Source organism: Aythya ferina (genome assembly GCF_964211825.1).
Source record: "Aythya ferina genome assembly, chromosome: 5".
NCBI classification, from domain to species: Eukaryota; Metazoa; Chordata; class Aves; order Anseriformes; family Anatidae; genus Aythya; species Aythya ferina.
Genome location: NC_140301.1, coordinates 54,062,645 through 54,079,494, shown reverse-complemented (window position 1 = coordinate 54,079,494; position 16,850 = coordinate 54,062,645). Strand labels below are relative to the sequence as shown.

General features: G+C 39.5%; 1 protein-coding gene across 1 annotated transcript in view; it reads right to left on the bottom strand.

The window, feature by feature from the left end:
* Positions 1–16,850, bottom strand: part of DYNC1H1 (dynein cytoplasmic 1 heavy chain 1) — a 43,575-nt gene that overhangs the window by 5,818 nt on the left and 20,907 nt on the right. Inside the window, exons 34-68 of the mRNA XM_084521733.1 lie at positions 16,670–16,826; positions 16,027–16,254; positions 15,562–15,792; positions 15,287–15,427; positions 14,784–15,017; positions 13,983–14,189; positions 13,767–13,888; positions 13,226–13,391; positions 12,852–13,015; positions 12,536–12,665; positions 11,664–11,797; positions 11,285–11,399; positions 11,006–11,167; positions 10,715–10,929; positions 10,424–10,628; positions 10,111–10,284; positions 9,896–10,015; positions 9,644–9,764; positions 8,815–9,010; positions 8,067–8,184; positions 6,884–7,099; positions 6,115–6,327; positions 5,873–6,000; positions 5,346–5,499; positions 4,426–4,572; positions 4,196–4,346; positions 3,747–4,000; positions 3,439–3,573; positions 3,233–3,327; positions 2,971–3,145; positions 1,877–1,952; positions 1,157–1,317; positions 767–878; positions 625–685; positions 117–240 (exon numbers count right to left, since the gene is read on the bottom strand). Coding sequence (XP_084377859.1) covers positions 117–240; positions 625–685; positions 767–878; positions 1,157–1,317; positions 1,877–1,952; positions 2,971–3,145; positions 3,233–3,327; positions 3,439–3,573; positions 3,747–4,000; positions 4,196–4,346; positions 4,426–4,572; positions 5,346–5,499; positions 5,873–6,000; positions 6,115–6,327; positions 6,884–7,099; positions 8,067–8,184; positions 8,815–9,010; positions 9,644–9,764; positions 9,896–10,015; positions 10,111–10,284; positions 10,424–10,628; positions 10,715–10,929; positions 11,006–11,167; positions 11,285–11,399; positions 11,664–11,797; positions 12,536–12,665; positions 12,852–13,015; positions 13,226–13,391; positions 13,767–13,888; positions 13,983–14,189; positions 14,784–15,017; positions 15,287–15,427; positions 15,562–15,792; positions 16,027–16,254; positions 16,670–16,826 — 5,542 coding nt within the window. The remainder of the gene's footprint in view (positions 1–116; positions 241–624; positions 686–766; positions 879–1,156; positions 1,318–1,876; positions 1,953–2,970; positions 3,146–3,232; positions 3,328–3,438; positions 3,574–3,746; positions 4,001–4,195; positions 4,347–4,425; positions 4,573–5,345; positions 5,500–5,872; positions 6,001–6,114; positions 6,328–6,883; positions 7,100–8,066; positions 8,185–8,814; positions 9,011–9,643; positions 9,765–9,895; positions 10,016–10,110; positions 10,285–10,423; positions 10,629–10,714; positions 10,930–11,005; positions 11,168–11,284; positions 11,400–11,663; positions 11,798–12,535; positions 12,666–12,851; positions 13,016–13,225; positions 13,392–13,766; positions 13,889–13,982; positions 14,190–14,783; positions 15,018–15,286; positions 15,428–15,561; positions 15,793–16,026; positions 16,255–16,669; positions 16,827–16,850) is intronic.

Genomic DNA, 16,850 nt, shown 5'->3' with positions numbered 1-16,850 from the left:
GTGTTCTCCTTCTATTAATGCAGAAAGGCAGTAACGACAAATCCTTCCCTGGGTAGCATTCCTGGCTCTGCAGGCCAATTGCTGTACCAGAGCATCATATTTCAGATCAGCATTACCTTGGGATTGATCTCCATGGTAAGGAAGAGTCTGAAGCAAGCATGAGGTTGCAGGGAATGCAGTTTCTTTTCCAGTTGCATGAGCCAGCCAGGAGCCAGGTGAACATTCTTCAGCATTACCCATCTATGAAATTTTTAAACAAAACGAGTGCTTTTTAGCATACAACTTATCTATCCTGGTTATTATCACCACAAAGAGTAACAGAATCTGGTATAAACGCTTCAGGTTTTCCTCCCTCTTTTAAACCTTTCTTCTCCATAGAATCAGTTACTGCTGTAACTAGCTAACTTTCCTGTTCTGTGGGTACAACCTACCTCTCTCCTTGAAAATACTTGTTAAACACCAGTTGTAAACAGTTGTGTTTACATTATTTTAAATTTCAGTTCAGAAAATTGGGACTGTTTTTTCTTCACAGTTCTGTCTATTTAGCCAGTAGATTATTCCCCTCCCAACCCAATTCACCTTCCTACTAGACAGTATTCTGGCTTACAAGTAGATAGAACTTACCTTCCAGATTTCACTGCTGTGTTTATTGCTTTGTCTGCTTGGTTAAACCCTTCAGCAGAGCCTAAAAGACAGAAGGTTGCTTAAACTCTTACTGCTAACAAATTAATTTATGCTTAGATAATGAGAAGTGGCATGTTCTTACCTATGGCAATAGAAGTAATCTGTGTGTTCTGCTCAGCTGCAAGGTCTTCAACATGACCACTGGCATCATAACCCGGCACTGAGCACATCAGCACAGGGGTATTAGGTTTCACCTATTGTACAGTAAATTTAAAAAGATACAAAGCAGTCAGTACATGAATACATAACAAGTGCAGTAAGCTCAGTCTTCCTTCCCTTTGGCCAGCTAAAGACATTACGTTACTCTTATTTTTTTCCTGTTAACAAACAGGAAAACAATCCATTCTTCATACCACAGGCAGAAGCGTTAAGTAGAAACGTTCCACGAACAGGTTTACTCATGATGGACCTCATGCAAAGTGGCACCTAGCATTACATCAGGAAATTAGCCTTCCAAAAACATGCAGTTTACCTCTGTATCTACGATGTGTGTCAGATCTAAGGGCTGTTCCATAATGGACATGAAAGACTCTCCAAGATTTGTTGAAACGAAGGTATGAGCCATTGCCAGCAGACGATCTGGACGGAAGGCCTGGATCAGAAGCAAGCGATGTATGGCCTGTCCGATAGGAGCTGAAAAGGGGAAACAGAATTGGACAGGTAAGAAACCAACCCCCAACACCTACCTCTTCTCAGTTCTCTGTTCAATTTTTCCTGTCTCATTTTCGAAACTAAATGAAAGATCTTTTGCAACATATTAATAATGGAGTGCTTATATTCTGTGTTCACCTGGACAGTCCAAACAAATGCACCAGTTTCAGTGGGTTTGCTTTCCATGACATTTTAATTACCTGCTCAGTGTCTCATGTTATGAGCCCTTTAAAAGCCTACCTTAGTAGGATGCTTCATGACTGTACCAAAATGCTACAAAACCTACAGTCTAGAAGTGCCATGCTACGATTTTAAGCTTCCAGAGACAACAAATCTCTTCACATCATCTCACTCATTCAATAATCTGCTATTGTTGTTTTTAAAAATAAAACCAGACTACGGTTCTGCTGCAATCCCACGTTCATGATTTTCAGAGTCACTGAGGTCCAAATTCCAGTTCTATTTTAAAATTGCTTTAAAATCTAGTCAGTTTTCCTTAGGTGGAAGTTAGTAAAGTAGGAATGGTGTGGACTTAACTTACTTGCAGGTTTTTCTTCAGTCCAAAGGTACGGTACAGTCTGTTCTGGTGAACTGCTATCCAGCCAGATACAGAATTGCTGTATTAAAAGAAAATGCAAAATACTTGAAATGGAGTTTCATGGCACCAAAACTGTGCTTTATGGTCTAGGTGCTGCTCACGATGCAACAGAGATCTTAAATTTCAGACTTAAAATGTAGAATTTAATGCACTGGAGAAATGTTCAGCTACATACCAGCTTTCAGTAAGCAACAGAAGATTGCTAGTGTAAGGTTTTATTTAAGACAGTCCAAGCTCTAACAGCCTTTCATTTGCAAAATCCCTTCAAGTTTTGTTTTTTAATAGTAAGTAGTTAAATGTTTAATCAATGAAATGTACAACAACTTTATAAGATTTTTCCCATTTAATGTTCACATCCTACCATCCATCTTTAGTATAAAAACTTCAGCTGAGTACCAGATGCAGCAGTTGAGCTTCCATCTACAAATAAGTCTTGCAAAGCTAGTGAGGGCTAACAGTGCTAAACAGAAGCACTGCTATAGCACACTAGTTGTCATATTAATTAAAGTCAAACATTAAATGTAGCACCACATCTTGTCTGACACTCCATGCAGTTTTGTCTTTTCCAAGGCTTGTTGATAATAAATGGTACGAATGTTTCCCTGAGCAAAATTGCACTTGGACAATCACATTTACCAAGTTTTTAACTCTTCATTAATTCTTCAAAAGCCCACCATAACGATGTATGTATGGCTAGAGCTGCTCCCCTCTACTGAATAATTTTTTACTGTATCACTGTGATAAGACATCACACTTCCTGTCTGCAAAAAAGCTGACTGCAAAATTGGATTAACACTGAGATGAATAAGCTGCTTCCAAGGCTGAGTGATGAACAGTGCTGGTATTTACAAATCAGGTTTCATAGCTTGATTACAAATGAAGAACATTCACATTTTCCCACTGACCACAACTAGTTAATCTGTAAGGCTTCCTTTCTCATACTGGGAGACCTTACTCATACCATTAAGTTCTAAAAGCAGAAACCCTAAAGCCTAACCAAGTAGCTTGATGCAGAAGAAAACCCAGCCAACACCTACCTCATCAGCCTGAACTTTTGAAACAAGGTCCTTAAATGCAGGAAGGCAGCTCAACCTCATCATTGCTTCAGTTTGCTCTACAGTCAAACCATTGATTTTTGGGAGAGATGCAGTGTTTAGTACAATCTCCTTTCCTCTCAAGAAGTGCTGGAATTCTGCATCATATGTAGGCTCCCTAGTAAGGGAAAAGAAGGCTTTAGCTCCATGTTGCTTTTTCAATACAGATTTTAAACTGAAGTGAGGTAAGAAAACGAACATTTACCCAATAGTGCCTTTCAGTTTAATCCGGGCCAGCAACATAGCAAATGTTATATGATCTTGATGCAGCATGCCACGTGCCACTCTGTTGAAAGCCACCTACCAAGAAAATAGCAGAATTAGTATCATAAAGATTTAATTCTTAAAGGGGCCTTTAATTCTGGCCCCTCAAAAATTATTTAAGTACACCTGCTGAATAAAATACTGAACCTGAAAGAGATCCTTTGTGATGATTGAGAGACGCTGAGTATGGTCTGTGATTCCTTTCAGATTTGGGTTCTCATACAAGACATTGTGATAGATGTCCAAGAAAAACTGGAGAGAGTATTGGTACAGGAAGTGTATCTGAAAAACAAAAAGAGTTTGGTTTCCTCTCTAGAATTCTACCAGTTTTGATGGTCAATGGCATATGCCTGTAAAATTGCAACATGGCAGCTGGGACTGGAATTAGGAAGTACCTACTAAGCTTTGAATAGTAAATAAATGAGGCTTCTGGCAGGAAGGAGCACTCATCCTACCTGTTTCAGTGACTCCATAGTAAAGTAGATACTGCTGCATGCTGTAGAAAGAGGCAAGTACTGCTGAGAAACAGTCTCCACTTCTTGCATGACGATATCAGTCTCCTCTACTTTTCTAGTAACCTCTGCTGCTTCCTTCTTCAGGTTCTCAAGAGTAGTAATGATGGTATCATCATCCAGGATACGTCCCTTCACTTCATTAAGTGCCTGGAGTAGGGATTTTTCTAACTGGCGCAAGCGCAGCTGAAATTCACCTTAATTAGAAGAAAAAATTAGGTTATACATTGTATAGATGTGCTATTTTTCCAGGAATTGTGTATGACTTGGCATTGGTCATGCTAAAAAAGCAAGGGTATCAACTATAAAGGTGTTTCACTGTGTATTACTATAGCTAACCTACTGTATCCTTTTAGAACAGGAGGAAGTTACTTCAATTTCAGTAAACATACCCTGAAGCTTGAGGAGATCAGAGCGTTTTTCATCAACATCTGGTCTTTCAGCTTTCAGGACTTCATTCAGACACTGGCTCTGTAAGCTGCTGCGAGTTACTGTGAAGTTCACAAATGTAACACGAGAGCAGAGGTCTGGTGGGAATTCAACCTGTCACAGGAAACATAAAAAACTCTCAGCTCACTGACATACCATTTCTACAAAGGGGACAGCTTTGAGTTTTGCTTACTGTTGGATCTCTGGTGGAGAGGAAGATAACGAAGGACGGTGACAAATCAATATCTTGGTCTCCCAGAGTAATCAGAACTCTGCCTCCAGTTCTCCGGACTTCACGATTCAGAACGGGATTCAGAACTGGATCATAGCTCTCCACATCCTAAAAACAGAGATGTGTGAGAGAGAATTTGTTATTTTCCTAGTGTTCTCTAGCTAACAATCCCAATCCAGCTACAACTAATGGTCTGGTAGTGATCAACGTGCATTCAGTTTGGAATACAGATCACATTTAGAAGCTTTAGATCTGTAGCTGAGTTACACAAGCCCAGAGTTTAGGCCATTACCATACAAGGCCTCAGTAGGGGAGCACTGTTAATGGTCTGGTTGTGTTAGTATTAATACATAATAGGCCCTATTCTAAGCAGCACAAGCAACAGTTGCTGATCTCATCTGTGAGCTAACCCTTTATTTTCCCACTTCTATGCTAAGAAACAAAAAATCTCAGAAGTGGAAGCCAACTATTCCTAGTTGCCTAGTTCTTTGTATTACTGGAAGTTCTTCCTGCTACTCAGAGTAGATTTAATTCTGGATAGCTACGCATATTAGCCACTATTAACTACAAGCAGAGACAGCACGTGGGAACAAAGGAATAGACAAGCTTCAAGTCTAAAATGAGTGAAAGTACAGAAAGAACACTTGAAAATAAAAGCATTTGATCTTGAAATAGTAGAAAAAGGTAGTGTCTTCTGCCTGCTTATCTCACTAGTTTTATTTTTCTCAGGACTAACTCTTCACATTCTACTCAGTATTAATTAATAATGTTTGGAAAATGAAGTTATTTGCATCTTACTAACAGAAAAACTGCAAATTTTTCTAGTACACAGAGCAGAATTCAAGAATTGTAAGTAGTTTCTACATGATCATGGAACAAACCTGGACAAGAAGCGGGTTACCAAATCTCAGTGCACTTTCCAAGTTCTTCCTGAAAGCGTCATCCAAGAAACTAGTACGAGTTATCTTACGGTCTTTGTATTCATTCATGATAAACTCTGTAGCTTGCCCAGAGGGATCGATGATCAATGGATACCTAAGTTAACAATCAAACACACTCATTATTTGGGTTTTGACTGCAAACAACTAAGCATTTTTATGAATTTACATTGCACTGTTAGTCACAACTCTAAAAGCTTGCATATGAAGATATGTTGGACAAGTTCAAGGACTTATTTCAGATTTCAGTTCAAGCCAACCTAAGTCATCACCTAAGTGCAACAAAAGAGGCAAGCAGAGATGAGTGAGAACTTTTGTGTTTACATTTGGTTGAGTAGCTTTTATAAACATTAAAAGCTCTCACAATAATTAAACAGTGCTCTGAAAGAGTTGTGAATTCTTTGAAAGGCACAAGAGCCTGCCTGCTGTGAGAATGCTGTTCTAGAATTCTGTGTCTCAGAATGAAATACCTGTTGAACCGCTTGAGCATGATGGCATTCTCAGTGCACAGGTCATCTGCAGGGAGAGAACTTGCTTGCCAGCGAAGCCGCTCATCTGCGTTGGAAAGGTACTCTGTCCTTGCAATGTCTGTACGGAACTGCAAGAAGAACATACCATTAGTATTTGACTAGAGATTCTTAGCAATCTTAAAACTTCTTTAGGTGGTACAGAGAATTGATTTATGGTTAAGTTGTCATGATGCTATCTTTACCTGGATATTTGCTTGTTGCAAATGGTGAGACCATGTAGTGAACAAGTTTTGACGCATCTGCTGATCGAAGTAACCAGCATAGGCAATAAAAGCTCCTGAAAGCAAGCAATCTCCTGCAATAGTGGACATCTGGTTCTTGAAAGTTTCACTTGTCTTCTCCCATCTTTCACGTTCAGCAGAAAGACTCTTGAGAAGAGCTGTACTACGGTTGACCTAGAAATAAGTGAAGCAGTGTCTTTAGATGATGTTTTCTTATAGTATTAAATGTCTCCAGGGACACTACTTATACTGAATCTAAGTCCAATTTAAAATTAAAAGCTTAGAATTAAATTAAATTTGTGCTTCTACACTCCAGTGTTAATTTACTATGTTGGTATTCAACTGTTATCTTGAAGAGTTTAAAAGGTTAAGTAGTGGCATAGTAGTGACATGCTAGTGGATTAGACCAAATACATGAAGAAATTCTTCAAAAAAATGAAAGTCCTATTGCAATATTACACTACAAGCATGACTATTTCCAAAGGCTTCCCGTTTATTTTAAGCCTGCTGTGAACTGTCTTGTTAATTAACTAGCAACATGAGCTGACATGTCTAACTCTAGCCAAGTTTCAATAGCTTAAGAAGCTGATGATATCTAGGGATGAAAGAGATAGCTCATATGCACTGTAAAGAAGCAGCAGCCCAGTTTCCTCATCAGAAGGGATTTTGAAGAATGGTTCAATTTCGAACTGTCAAAGGTGAAGGAATGGAAAATCATAAAAGGTCTTACTTTTGCTTCTACAGCAGCCAAGTCTGCCTTAATAGCCTGAGCCTCTGAAATCAGTACAGCATATTCTTCTTTGTAACGTGCAATGCTGGCCTCGAGATCACGAATCATCTGCTCCACTTCATTTGCTTTCTGTTGGTTGTCTTTGGCATCATCCTCCAGCTTCTGCAGTTCATTGCGTAGAGGTTCTACTCTTTTCAGCATATCAGCATAGTTAAGCTGCAAACGGTAAATAAGTCCTTTATGCTTTCTAAATTGAAATGTGTTAACAAGAACCCCAGCATGCAGGAATACACTAGCAATTCCATCTTTTCAAGCTTAAGTAACTGCGATCTGTAGAAGAATTAAGGGCGGCTTAACAGAAACTAAGGACTGTCTATCAATTTCTAAGACTTTAGTTTAAACCAAGTCCAAGAACAAAAGCAATTTTGCAATTGCTCTGTAGACACACAAGAGATTGAGACCACATTGGTTAGTGTGTGACACTGTTTTGCTGAAATACTTAAGCAGATGTTCATGCCAGTACTGAGGTCACCTGCCTCTCCTAGAATAGCCAAGCCACAGAACAATTAAGATAGGAGCAATTGGCGAGACTGAAGCTAAATTGAATTTCTACACATCACTACCATTCATAGAAGCCACAGTTTTAGCAAGCCAAGCATACTGTTGTGTTGAACATCAGCAGGTGAGTAAAACCACCCTCAGGTATCTCACACTGGGGGCACCTTCCCCAAAACCTGTTTCCTTTAGAAAACCATTCGAGTAATGAAAAGTCTAACTAAAAGACCTTAACAGAGCTGTCCGTGAGCATACCCTACTGTGAAGCTAGATGGAGACAACAGAAGTTTCACTAAGAGGACTGCAGTGCATTTTCCAGCATTTGTCTTGCTGAAAACTCAAAGTAACTGTCCTGTAAGATCACACTATAGAGAAAGGAACACCTACTGTTTGCTGTAAAGCAAACGTTTCTTGGCACAAAAAGTATACCACAACTGCCAATTAGTTCTCTGGCACAGTACTACACAACCCAAATGCATCCATATGAACCTTCTACCAATGTCTTTGAAGCAAAATAGCTTGCAAAGTTTAGCTGAATAGAGGTAAATTCAGAGCCTTTAGACCCTTGTCACATGCCTTCAGGCTCACTCTTCACCTTCCATTTGCTTTCCCACAGTACTGACTTTACCTGTGCAATTGCCCATTTCACCATAGGCCCACAGGCCAACGATGCTCTGTTTACAATTTCGTAGTTGTAACTTGGATTCGACAGGTAGTTTTTCTTCATCTTCTCCCGGATGGCATCACTGCAAGAGAAGTTTTTAGAAACAGCATGAGTCCACTGAATGTTGGCATGTAGGTGTTCCGTGGTTTATCTTTCGCAATTGGCAAGAATATTTCCTAGCAATTTTGCTGATGTTTTAATTAGTTCAAGACATTGTATCAGAAATTGTCAGAAATTGTATCAGCATGTCAGTGATATAAGGATATTTAACATATTCTTGTAACTAGTTGATCACTAACTGCTTAACTGCTCACAGGATCACAGAATAATTTGGGGTTGGAAGGGAATTCAGGAGGTCTGTACTCTAACCTGCTCAGATGTTAGGACACCTAGGTCAGCCTGAACAACCTATTCAGTTACTCCTGGAAAACTAGTCTCAGCTAATAACATGGCTTTGCACAGCAGCATACAGATTTGAAATTCTGCCTTGAAGTTATTCAATAGCAGTTGTTTTGTCCCAGTGTGCATGATACACCTTTGCTGCAGTGGTCTATTTCCTGTACCACCTACATTACAAGCCATCGTTATATGCAGGAGTAAATCAGTCTCAAAAGAAGTCCAGTGCTACTAAAGCAATTAGAGAAAAAGTCCAATTACAACCTACCGCGCCTTTGTGAATAGTTTATCCATGTAATGCACATTTGCACTTTACCTGATTTCCTCAGCAGAGAAGTTAACAATGGTTGGAATGAAGTTCTCTCTCATGATGATGGACCGTATTTGTTTCCAGTCGGTTGTACTCTCACCGAGCAGCAGGCAGATGGACTCCAGTGCCAGCTTCACTGCTGCAGGTGGATTAGCCATAGAACGGACTTCTACCAGGTGCTGTTTCTTTATTGACTTCACAGCTAACCAATGCCAGAAAGGTGATGAAAGTTGATTGGGAGGAAAACAAACAGTTACTGAAGTCTGTTCAAGTACTGTGGATCTATAAAAATGCTTCAAGTTTCCAAAAGGAAGCTGAGCTTTTTTTTTTTTTAAACGGAAGTAGATAGTACTGGATATCAATCAAAACTACTGTATCACAATACAAACTTTTACAAAAGTTAACCTGCCACCTGGCCACAGGCAACTTATTTTGCTGCCTTAAAATTATTTATTTAAAGCTTTATAATAAGAATGTTTCTTCTACCCAGTTTTACAAAGGGAGAGTTTTAGCATAAGCTGTCTTTGCCATAATAAGGCATCATCAGCCTTTCTGATTACGAGCTTTTGTTATGAATACATAGACTGAATAACTCTACCTGGTCTGCCAGAAACAAAGCCACAAGTCATAATGAGTATCAAGTATCAGCTCAGTACTACTAACAATACAAAATCAGAGCTCAAATACTAGGAATTTCTGCAACATTGTTCAGCTCCATGTTAAGAGCTGACACTATTATCAGACAGGACCAGCTCAGACCACACCAAAACACATTCCCATATACTTCAGTTCTAGTTCCAGTCCCACAGTGTTATCTTTTCATATGCTCACATACCATTCTGAGCTTCAATGACAGCAGGCTCCACCTTGTCAAGGTCTTCTTTCACACTCATCTGCTTGTCTGCAATGACCTCCTGCTGCTTGTGCAGCTGTTCCTGGATCTCCTGACTCATGACCTAAGTAGAAGTTTCATAGAGAAAACACTGCTTTTTACAAGTTGAACTTCCTCAAGTATTTGCTCTATAGGCTCTAATGTTTTAGAAACAAGAATATTTACTACTTACAGAGATTTAACAAAGATTTTTACCTTTTTCTTCTCGGCTTCCTGCTGATCTTTCACCATCTTTTTCAACTTGTCATTGGCTGCTGCATTCTTCACTTCCAGTTCCTGACTCTTTATTCTTAGGTCACGCCGCAATTCTTCCACCTAAGAAAGAGAGTAAGATGGGAGAACTCAGACTAAACATGGAGATCTATTTTATCACTCCAAGCATTATAAAAGGCAGTTTTAAAGATAAGTACCTGGTCAACTGTTTCCTTGATTTTTCTAAGGCCAACATTCAAATGCATTTGCTGTTCCTCTAATTCACTTCGCTTCTCATTGAACAAGTTGGCATAATGGTTGATGAAATCTAAATAGTGGCGTGGTGTGATTGCCATGGTTCTGCCTCCTCGTTTTGCCAGACGAGCATTAGCCTTTAGGGAAGAAGGAATTGTTGATTATGCATTGGTTTTAATGCTATTTAAGTGCCAAAAATCATGCTTTTTAGGGAACTGGTGCACAATGCTGTGGCATAGCAATCAGCACAAGTTCAGCAACGTTAAGCAAACATACCTGATGAAGAGTCTGATGAACAAACACACAGCTATTAACAATAGCCTCCCTGTGTGATGGTGGTTGTGGTAGCTTATCATACACAACAGGCATGTAATCAGGCACGATATAATTTGGTTTCTCAAGATCCATTTTGCTCGTGAACTCTTTGCCAACTTGGTACAGTGCCTCAGTGGACCAGTCTCCAAACCAGTTCAAGACACACCTGAAATACAAAAGCATTTGTGAAGGCTTCCCCAAAATACTGTTTTAATAGTATTTATAATGTACAGGGGGATATACAGCAATTACCTGTTGAAGAGTGCAGGAGAGGTAGCTGCCCTATCCTTCAGGCCCTCAGACGATGGATTCATAGTGAACACAACATGGAGATTGCGAATAACCTGGCTGGTGAACCATTTGTAGAGTTCTTCATGTGAATCTAACATTAGACCTTCTTTCTGTGCTCCTTCTTTACACTGAGTCATGAGGGTGGCATATTCATCTCCTTCAAAGAGACCAGGAACCTAATTCAAAAGATAATATTGTAGCATCTTACAGTTGTAAAAAGCCACTTAAAGAATTTACTTAAAATCTTCTTACCTCTCCATTGGCTAGGAGAGTATTCATTCTCTCCAGGAATCCAGAATCCAATACATTTGACTCATCCATTATGAAAGCTATTTTTTCATTTTTACAGCCAGAACGTCTCAGTACTGTCCTCAAGTCTTCATCAAAATCTTCACCTGTGTATTTTCTGTGAACCTGGAAAGATTTAACATTTGTTATTTATGTTTTCTTCTAGTGGGATTTCTTAGGGGCAGATATTTAGGAAGCATGAGTTTTGACATAGTCTTTGTTGAGTAAAATTAGCATGCCAACCTTAATTTGGTAGACGCTCAAACCGTTCATCCAGGCAACGAATCTTGAGAGGGTTGTTTTCCCTGCTCCACTGACTCCAATGAGCAACAAGTGGCCCTGTGGTTGACGGAAGATTCTGAAAAAAGAACAAATGAGTATGTTTGGTCAAACGTTATCAACTCACTGAAGTTTTTCCCTGAGCACCTATACTTCAAGCTAGCACTACAACTGACAACACACATCTCTCCAGCTAGGATCCTGCTCTCTGAAGGGTTGAAGTAGGTCATCTATGGAAAGGAATGGGATCAAGCTCCTTTCCTAGACTCTACAGAGGCTTCTCTGTTTTAGAAAAAGTCTCTAAATAAGATGTACATGAACAGCAACCAAAGTCTCAACTTACCGGTCAATTCTTAACACATGATCCAAGACTTCATTGAACAGAACAAGCGGTACATCCAGCTCTTCTTCATAGAAGACTTTAAGCCTGGCTTTCACATAGTCTCTTAATTCTTCTTGATCCACTGGAATATAATCCTAGAAGAATCAGTCAATACAGTATGGACGTTAAGATTAAGGGTATTTTGCTTAGCAATCAATTGTTTACTAGATGAAAGCAGAAATATTAGAGTATCTAATAAAGCAATCCCCTACTAAAACTTAAAAATGCTGTACACATTTAACTTGCCCAGGAGCATGTCTGTCCACAGCTTAGAGGGCCACAGACAGCAGCATGGGGTTGAAACACTGAATCTATGATAAGTTGAGCCTGAGCTGCCAGACACTGCAAGACTTGCTTCCCCTCACTTCCCCATTCCAACAACCTTTCTCTGACCAAGAGCAAATGCCTAAGAAGGGTAGCAGATTAGAAGGACCTTTGCCTTCATCCAGCAGGATTTCTACAGATTGCCCAGCTGTATCAATTCAGATTGTGAGACAGTCCACTATACAATTTACAGTATCAGAGTTGTTTGAAGGTCACACCGTATCCAAGAGATTCCATACGCAGTAAATATTAGCAACTTTCTAGAAATGTTACCCTATTCTAGAGAAACATTATTTCAAACTGCCTTTATATGCTATGGTAGAACTTACAAACAGCACCCTTGCAATAACAGCTACTAACTTTGTAGTGATTTACTTCAGATATCCATAGTAAAAACTTCTCAGAAATCAGCTTAATAAAATTACAGACACTGATTATCATGCTAATACAGTCATAAAAGCTGCATCAGTCAATTGCTCCCAAACTATTCTATTTTTTTTAGTTATTACCTTTGACAGCCAGTTACTGTATAAGATAGGTCTGCTCATAGCTTTTTCCTTGTCAATATTGGGGAAGTGTTTCAGAGCAACCATGTCAATGTTCTCATCTGTCCAGCGTCTCTCCTCGTCTTCTACAAGCCTGGATAAAGAAAAACATCCGTGACTACAAATACTCTAGTGGAAGGATACGCTCCAGCTACATAACATGAACTTTGGTCTGCAAATGAAAGCTGGAGGAGTAGGGGAAAATTCATTCTGTGCTTGTTTTTTTGTTGTCCCGTCCCCAAGTTCCACCCCCTATAGCCCCCCATCTCATGTTTCTTACCTGTCCTGGAAGAGACGTAAAGCTTCATGGGCCCAAATCCTGATAAGGCCTTCAACTGGTAAGGTTTCTAGTGGTCTTAATGCTTCAAATATACCTCTCACCCATCGAGTCATTTCACGAGGTGAATAGATGTAGTGTGGCTGTGTGTCTTGAGTGAATCTTTCCTAAAAATGCAAATACATAATACATATTAGTTATATATAAAAATATAATATACTTGTTACTTTGTCCCAGAATTCTGCCCCATTTTACAGTCCTTGAATTGCCATATATTACTTTGCTAGCCCCATACATATTAAGGGAAACAATACACCTTAAGTGATTTGGCCAAAAGTAAGACCGATTAGAATTTGAGGTTGTATTCAACAAATTACCTGAGACATTGTGTAGAATTCTACCATAGCAGCAGTGAGAGGTTCTGCGTATGTGCGAAGTGATGGGATCAGCCTTAGCATCGCACGATTGAATGTTCCATATATCTGAGTAAGTGAAGCTGGCCCAGGATAGTCCACATAAACCACAGGAACATGTCGCAAAAATCTGAAAGATTAGCATATTTGATAGTCCAGAAAGTCAAGTAACAGTCTATATTATTATTTTTTTAAATCAAAATTAAATCACAGTTTTATTAAAAATTCCCAACATTAACTGCAGTTTGTTAGTTGATCCTTACTGCCTTGGACCTAAAAGCGTTCTGATGTACCCATTGCATGTTAGACAGGTTATTCAAGAAATACAATGAGGCCATTGACTGTCAGTCAGGATAAGAACTGACTAGTAGTTAGTTCAAAAGCAAAGAACACAGCTTGAGCACAACTGGTATTAAGTAAGTGTTTAAGAATGGATTCCATAGTCAGTGCTTCAGTTTTGACCCCCCTATTCTGTAGCTACACAGTTGTTTACTAGGTACATTACCTGTGTGAGAGAGGTTTTCTTCCAGGATCAGTAGGTGGATTACATGCACCAACAAACTGAATTCTCTCCAGTTTCACCCATGTCTGATCTGATGTACGATAGAATCCTCCATGCTCCACCATCTGGAAGAAAACAAAACAAAACCAAAATCAGTGTACCATTAAGTTTCTGTGAAGATAACTGTTATGATATAGTTAATTAGAAAGGAAAACAAACCTGTCTAATGAAGGATATGACTCTCTGCGTGCCATACTTATCCATGTCTGGCAAGTTGATTTCATCACAGAACAGCACCAACCACTTTCCCAGCTGCACAGGAGCCAGCACCACTCCATTAGGCGTGCGCCTGTACTCACAGTAGTGATCAAAAGTTTTCAAGAGCAGTTCTGGTGTAGTAGCACTAGAAAAGTTGAGTCCAACCACCTTAAGAAGAGAATAGTGAAGAGAAAATAAATAAGTCAAAATGCATTAGAGCTTGAAAGAGCTTATTAAGAGCCCTGGAACCAGGCATGCTACAGCTTAGCTTTCCACAGTGGATGTCCATGTATCATCTACATCTCAGGTCACTGACTGTAGTACACTGTATGCTTCCCACAACAGGTTTTCCATTTACAATGCAGCAAAAACTCCTGCCCAGCCTTGTACTTAGAACACTACAGCTTCATATTACTGTTATGCCACCTCAATACACTGAAGGACAAGAGCTATTCTTAAACATTATTCAAGGTTTTAAAATACCAAATGGAGGAATGCTCCTCTATTATTGAAGCTGGATAGCAGGAAGTAGCTTTTGGGCTAAGGATCTTGAGAAATACATTTAAATGCTACTCAACATCATTTTTATTTTTTTCTGTATTTTCACATGACTGACTGAGGTGGAAGCACCACTGAATTCCTAGCAAATCACTTCGGTGCTAACTCAAGACTGCTTGAATCTTTAAGATAAGTGACTAGTTACTACCCTTTAATTCACATACACGTGCACGTACAAACGTGCGCACACACTCTCTTGTGTACCTCCATATCAGGCAGGGCTCTGAGAGCACTGAAGAGGGTCATGGTCTTTCCAGAACCTGGCGGGCCACAGAGTACTAGAGGTTTGTGCTCTGCCAGCCAAGTATACAGCAATGCTTCATGGCGAACTGTGTCTAGGGTTGGTACTACAACATCAGGAGCTGCAACTTTGTGTGTCTCAACTTCAATCTGAGGAACCTTGGTTTGCCATGGCACCCACTCACCCGTAATGGACACCTAAGAACACAAAAACATGATTGGAATTTAGAACAGGAACGTAGTTTGATCTGTTTAATATATATATCTAATTTAGCGTATACATATAAACTATTAAAAATCATAGTAAGTTAGTAGCATCAAATTTGATGTGATTATTAGAACAGGTAGATCAGAACATTGTTCACTGACAAGCCAGAAACTATAAAACTTAAGTTTTGGCTCCAAATTCTAAAGCAGACTTGTAAGACCTCAAAGCAGCAACACTTCTGGCTTAAGAAAGGTTTTACCTCATAGTCAATTATCGGTATGTTGGGTGCAGTTGGCAGTGGCACAGTGGTGATTCTCCTAATGTATTCTCCCAGCTCTGCTCTCATTTTCAGACGACTGTCTCCAGAGAGAGACCAGAGAATTGCATAGACCAGGTACCTCTGCAGGAAGCAAGAAAAGCAGCTATTGCTTGATTGTACAGTAATGGAACAAAACTTAATGACTGATAAATGAAATCCAGCTACTATTCTGACATATCAGACACAGGAGTCACCCAGCAGCATATTATATTTACCTGGATATAACGCTCCAGTTGATCTATCTGCATTGGGAAGTCTGGGTGATTGGCATTGTACTGGGCTACGTTGCGGCAAGCTTGGTGCAGCATTGAGAACAGAGAGCCAAGGCAGCGCAGCCGGGTGAGATCCATAATATGCTCCAACTTGAAAGCGTGTTCAAGTGCTTTAGTTACGAGGCCATTGGAGGTGAAATACGGCTGCATTATTGTTGCAGCATCTCTCTGGATCTGTCAGGGGAGAACAACACTGCTTAAAGCATTTGCTTCTCATTTGATTACCAGGCAGCAGGAAGTAACTTTGTTTAAGGTTTGAAATGCTTCTTATTTTAACGTTCTTTAAAAAAAAATAAAATCAGGACGTCAGCTTTTGTATAATTAAGCTGCCTTAAGTTTGAAGTACACCATACTACTTGTGACACAAGTGTTCAGACACACTAGCCCAGAATGTAATCTAAGCTATACCTGCAACATCGGGGATGCTGCTTCTTCTCCCTCATCTTCTTTGCCTTTTCGCCTTCGCTGAGCCTCCTCTTCACCTTCATCCAGAGGAATGCTTCTTAGTCTGGCCAGGAAGTTATTGAATATCATGTCTGTACTGAGAACATCCTCACTGAACCAGACCATGCCACACCTTGATACAGTAGCCAAAGTTGCATATTTCAGATCCTGTACCTCAAACATGATACGCACCTAAAAAGCAGAAATTTAAAACAGATTTTTAAGTAAAAAAAACAAAACAAAACAAAACACAAAAAAAACAAATACACACTAAAAAAAACTAAACCCACACCCAGAACTTTTAAAGTAAGTTACCCTGTATTTAGCCTCTGAAGAATTAAGAACAGCGTTAAACTATCCCAAACTAAGTTCATCATTATTGCCTGCTACCCTAGACTTCCTTATAATTCATCACACTTGTCTCACAGGGTCAGAACAAGCATAACATGAAATGTTTGTTTCCACAGAAATTCCTAACTCTAATTAACCACTACCTGAAATCAGTATTACTCTGCTTGTGACAAGTGATGGGAGAGGCACCAATACAGATCAAGGTAAAAGCAACAGGTTTATATGAAAGCAAGTATCACATAAAAAGTAGCATTACATTTGGTGGAAGGCTGAGACGTTCTCCATTTGGCAGAGTAAGCAGTTTGTTGTCATCCAAAACAGAGTTCAAGTTTTCAACCCATTCGGGATCTACATCACCATCAAAGATAATCCATTGACGTTTCTGTAATTCACCTCTCACGTTGTCTATAATTCTGTAATTAAAATAAATTTATATT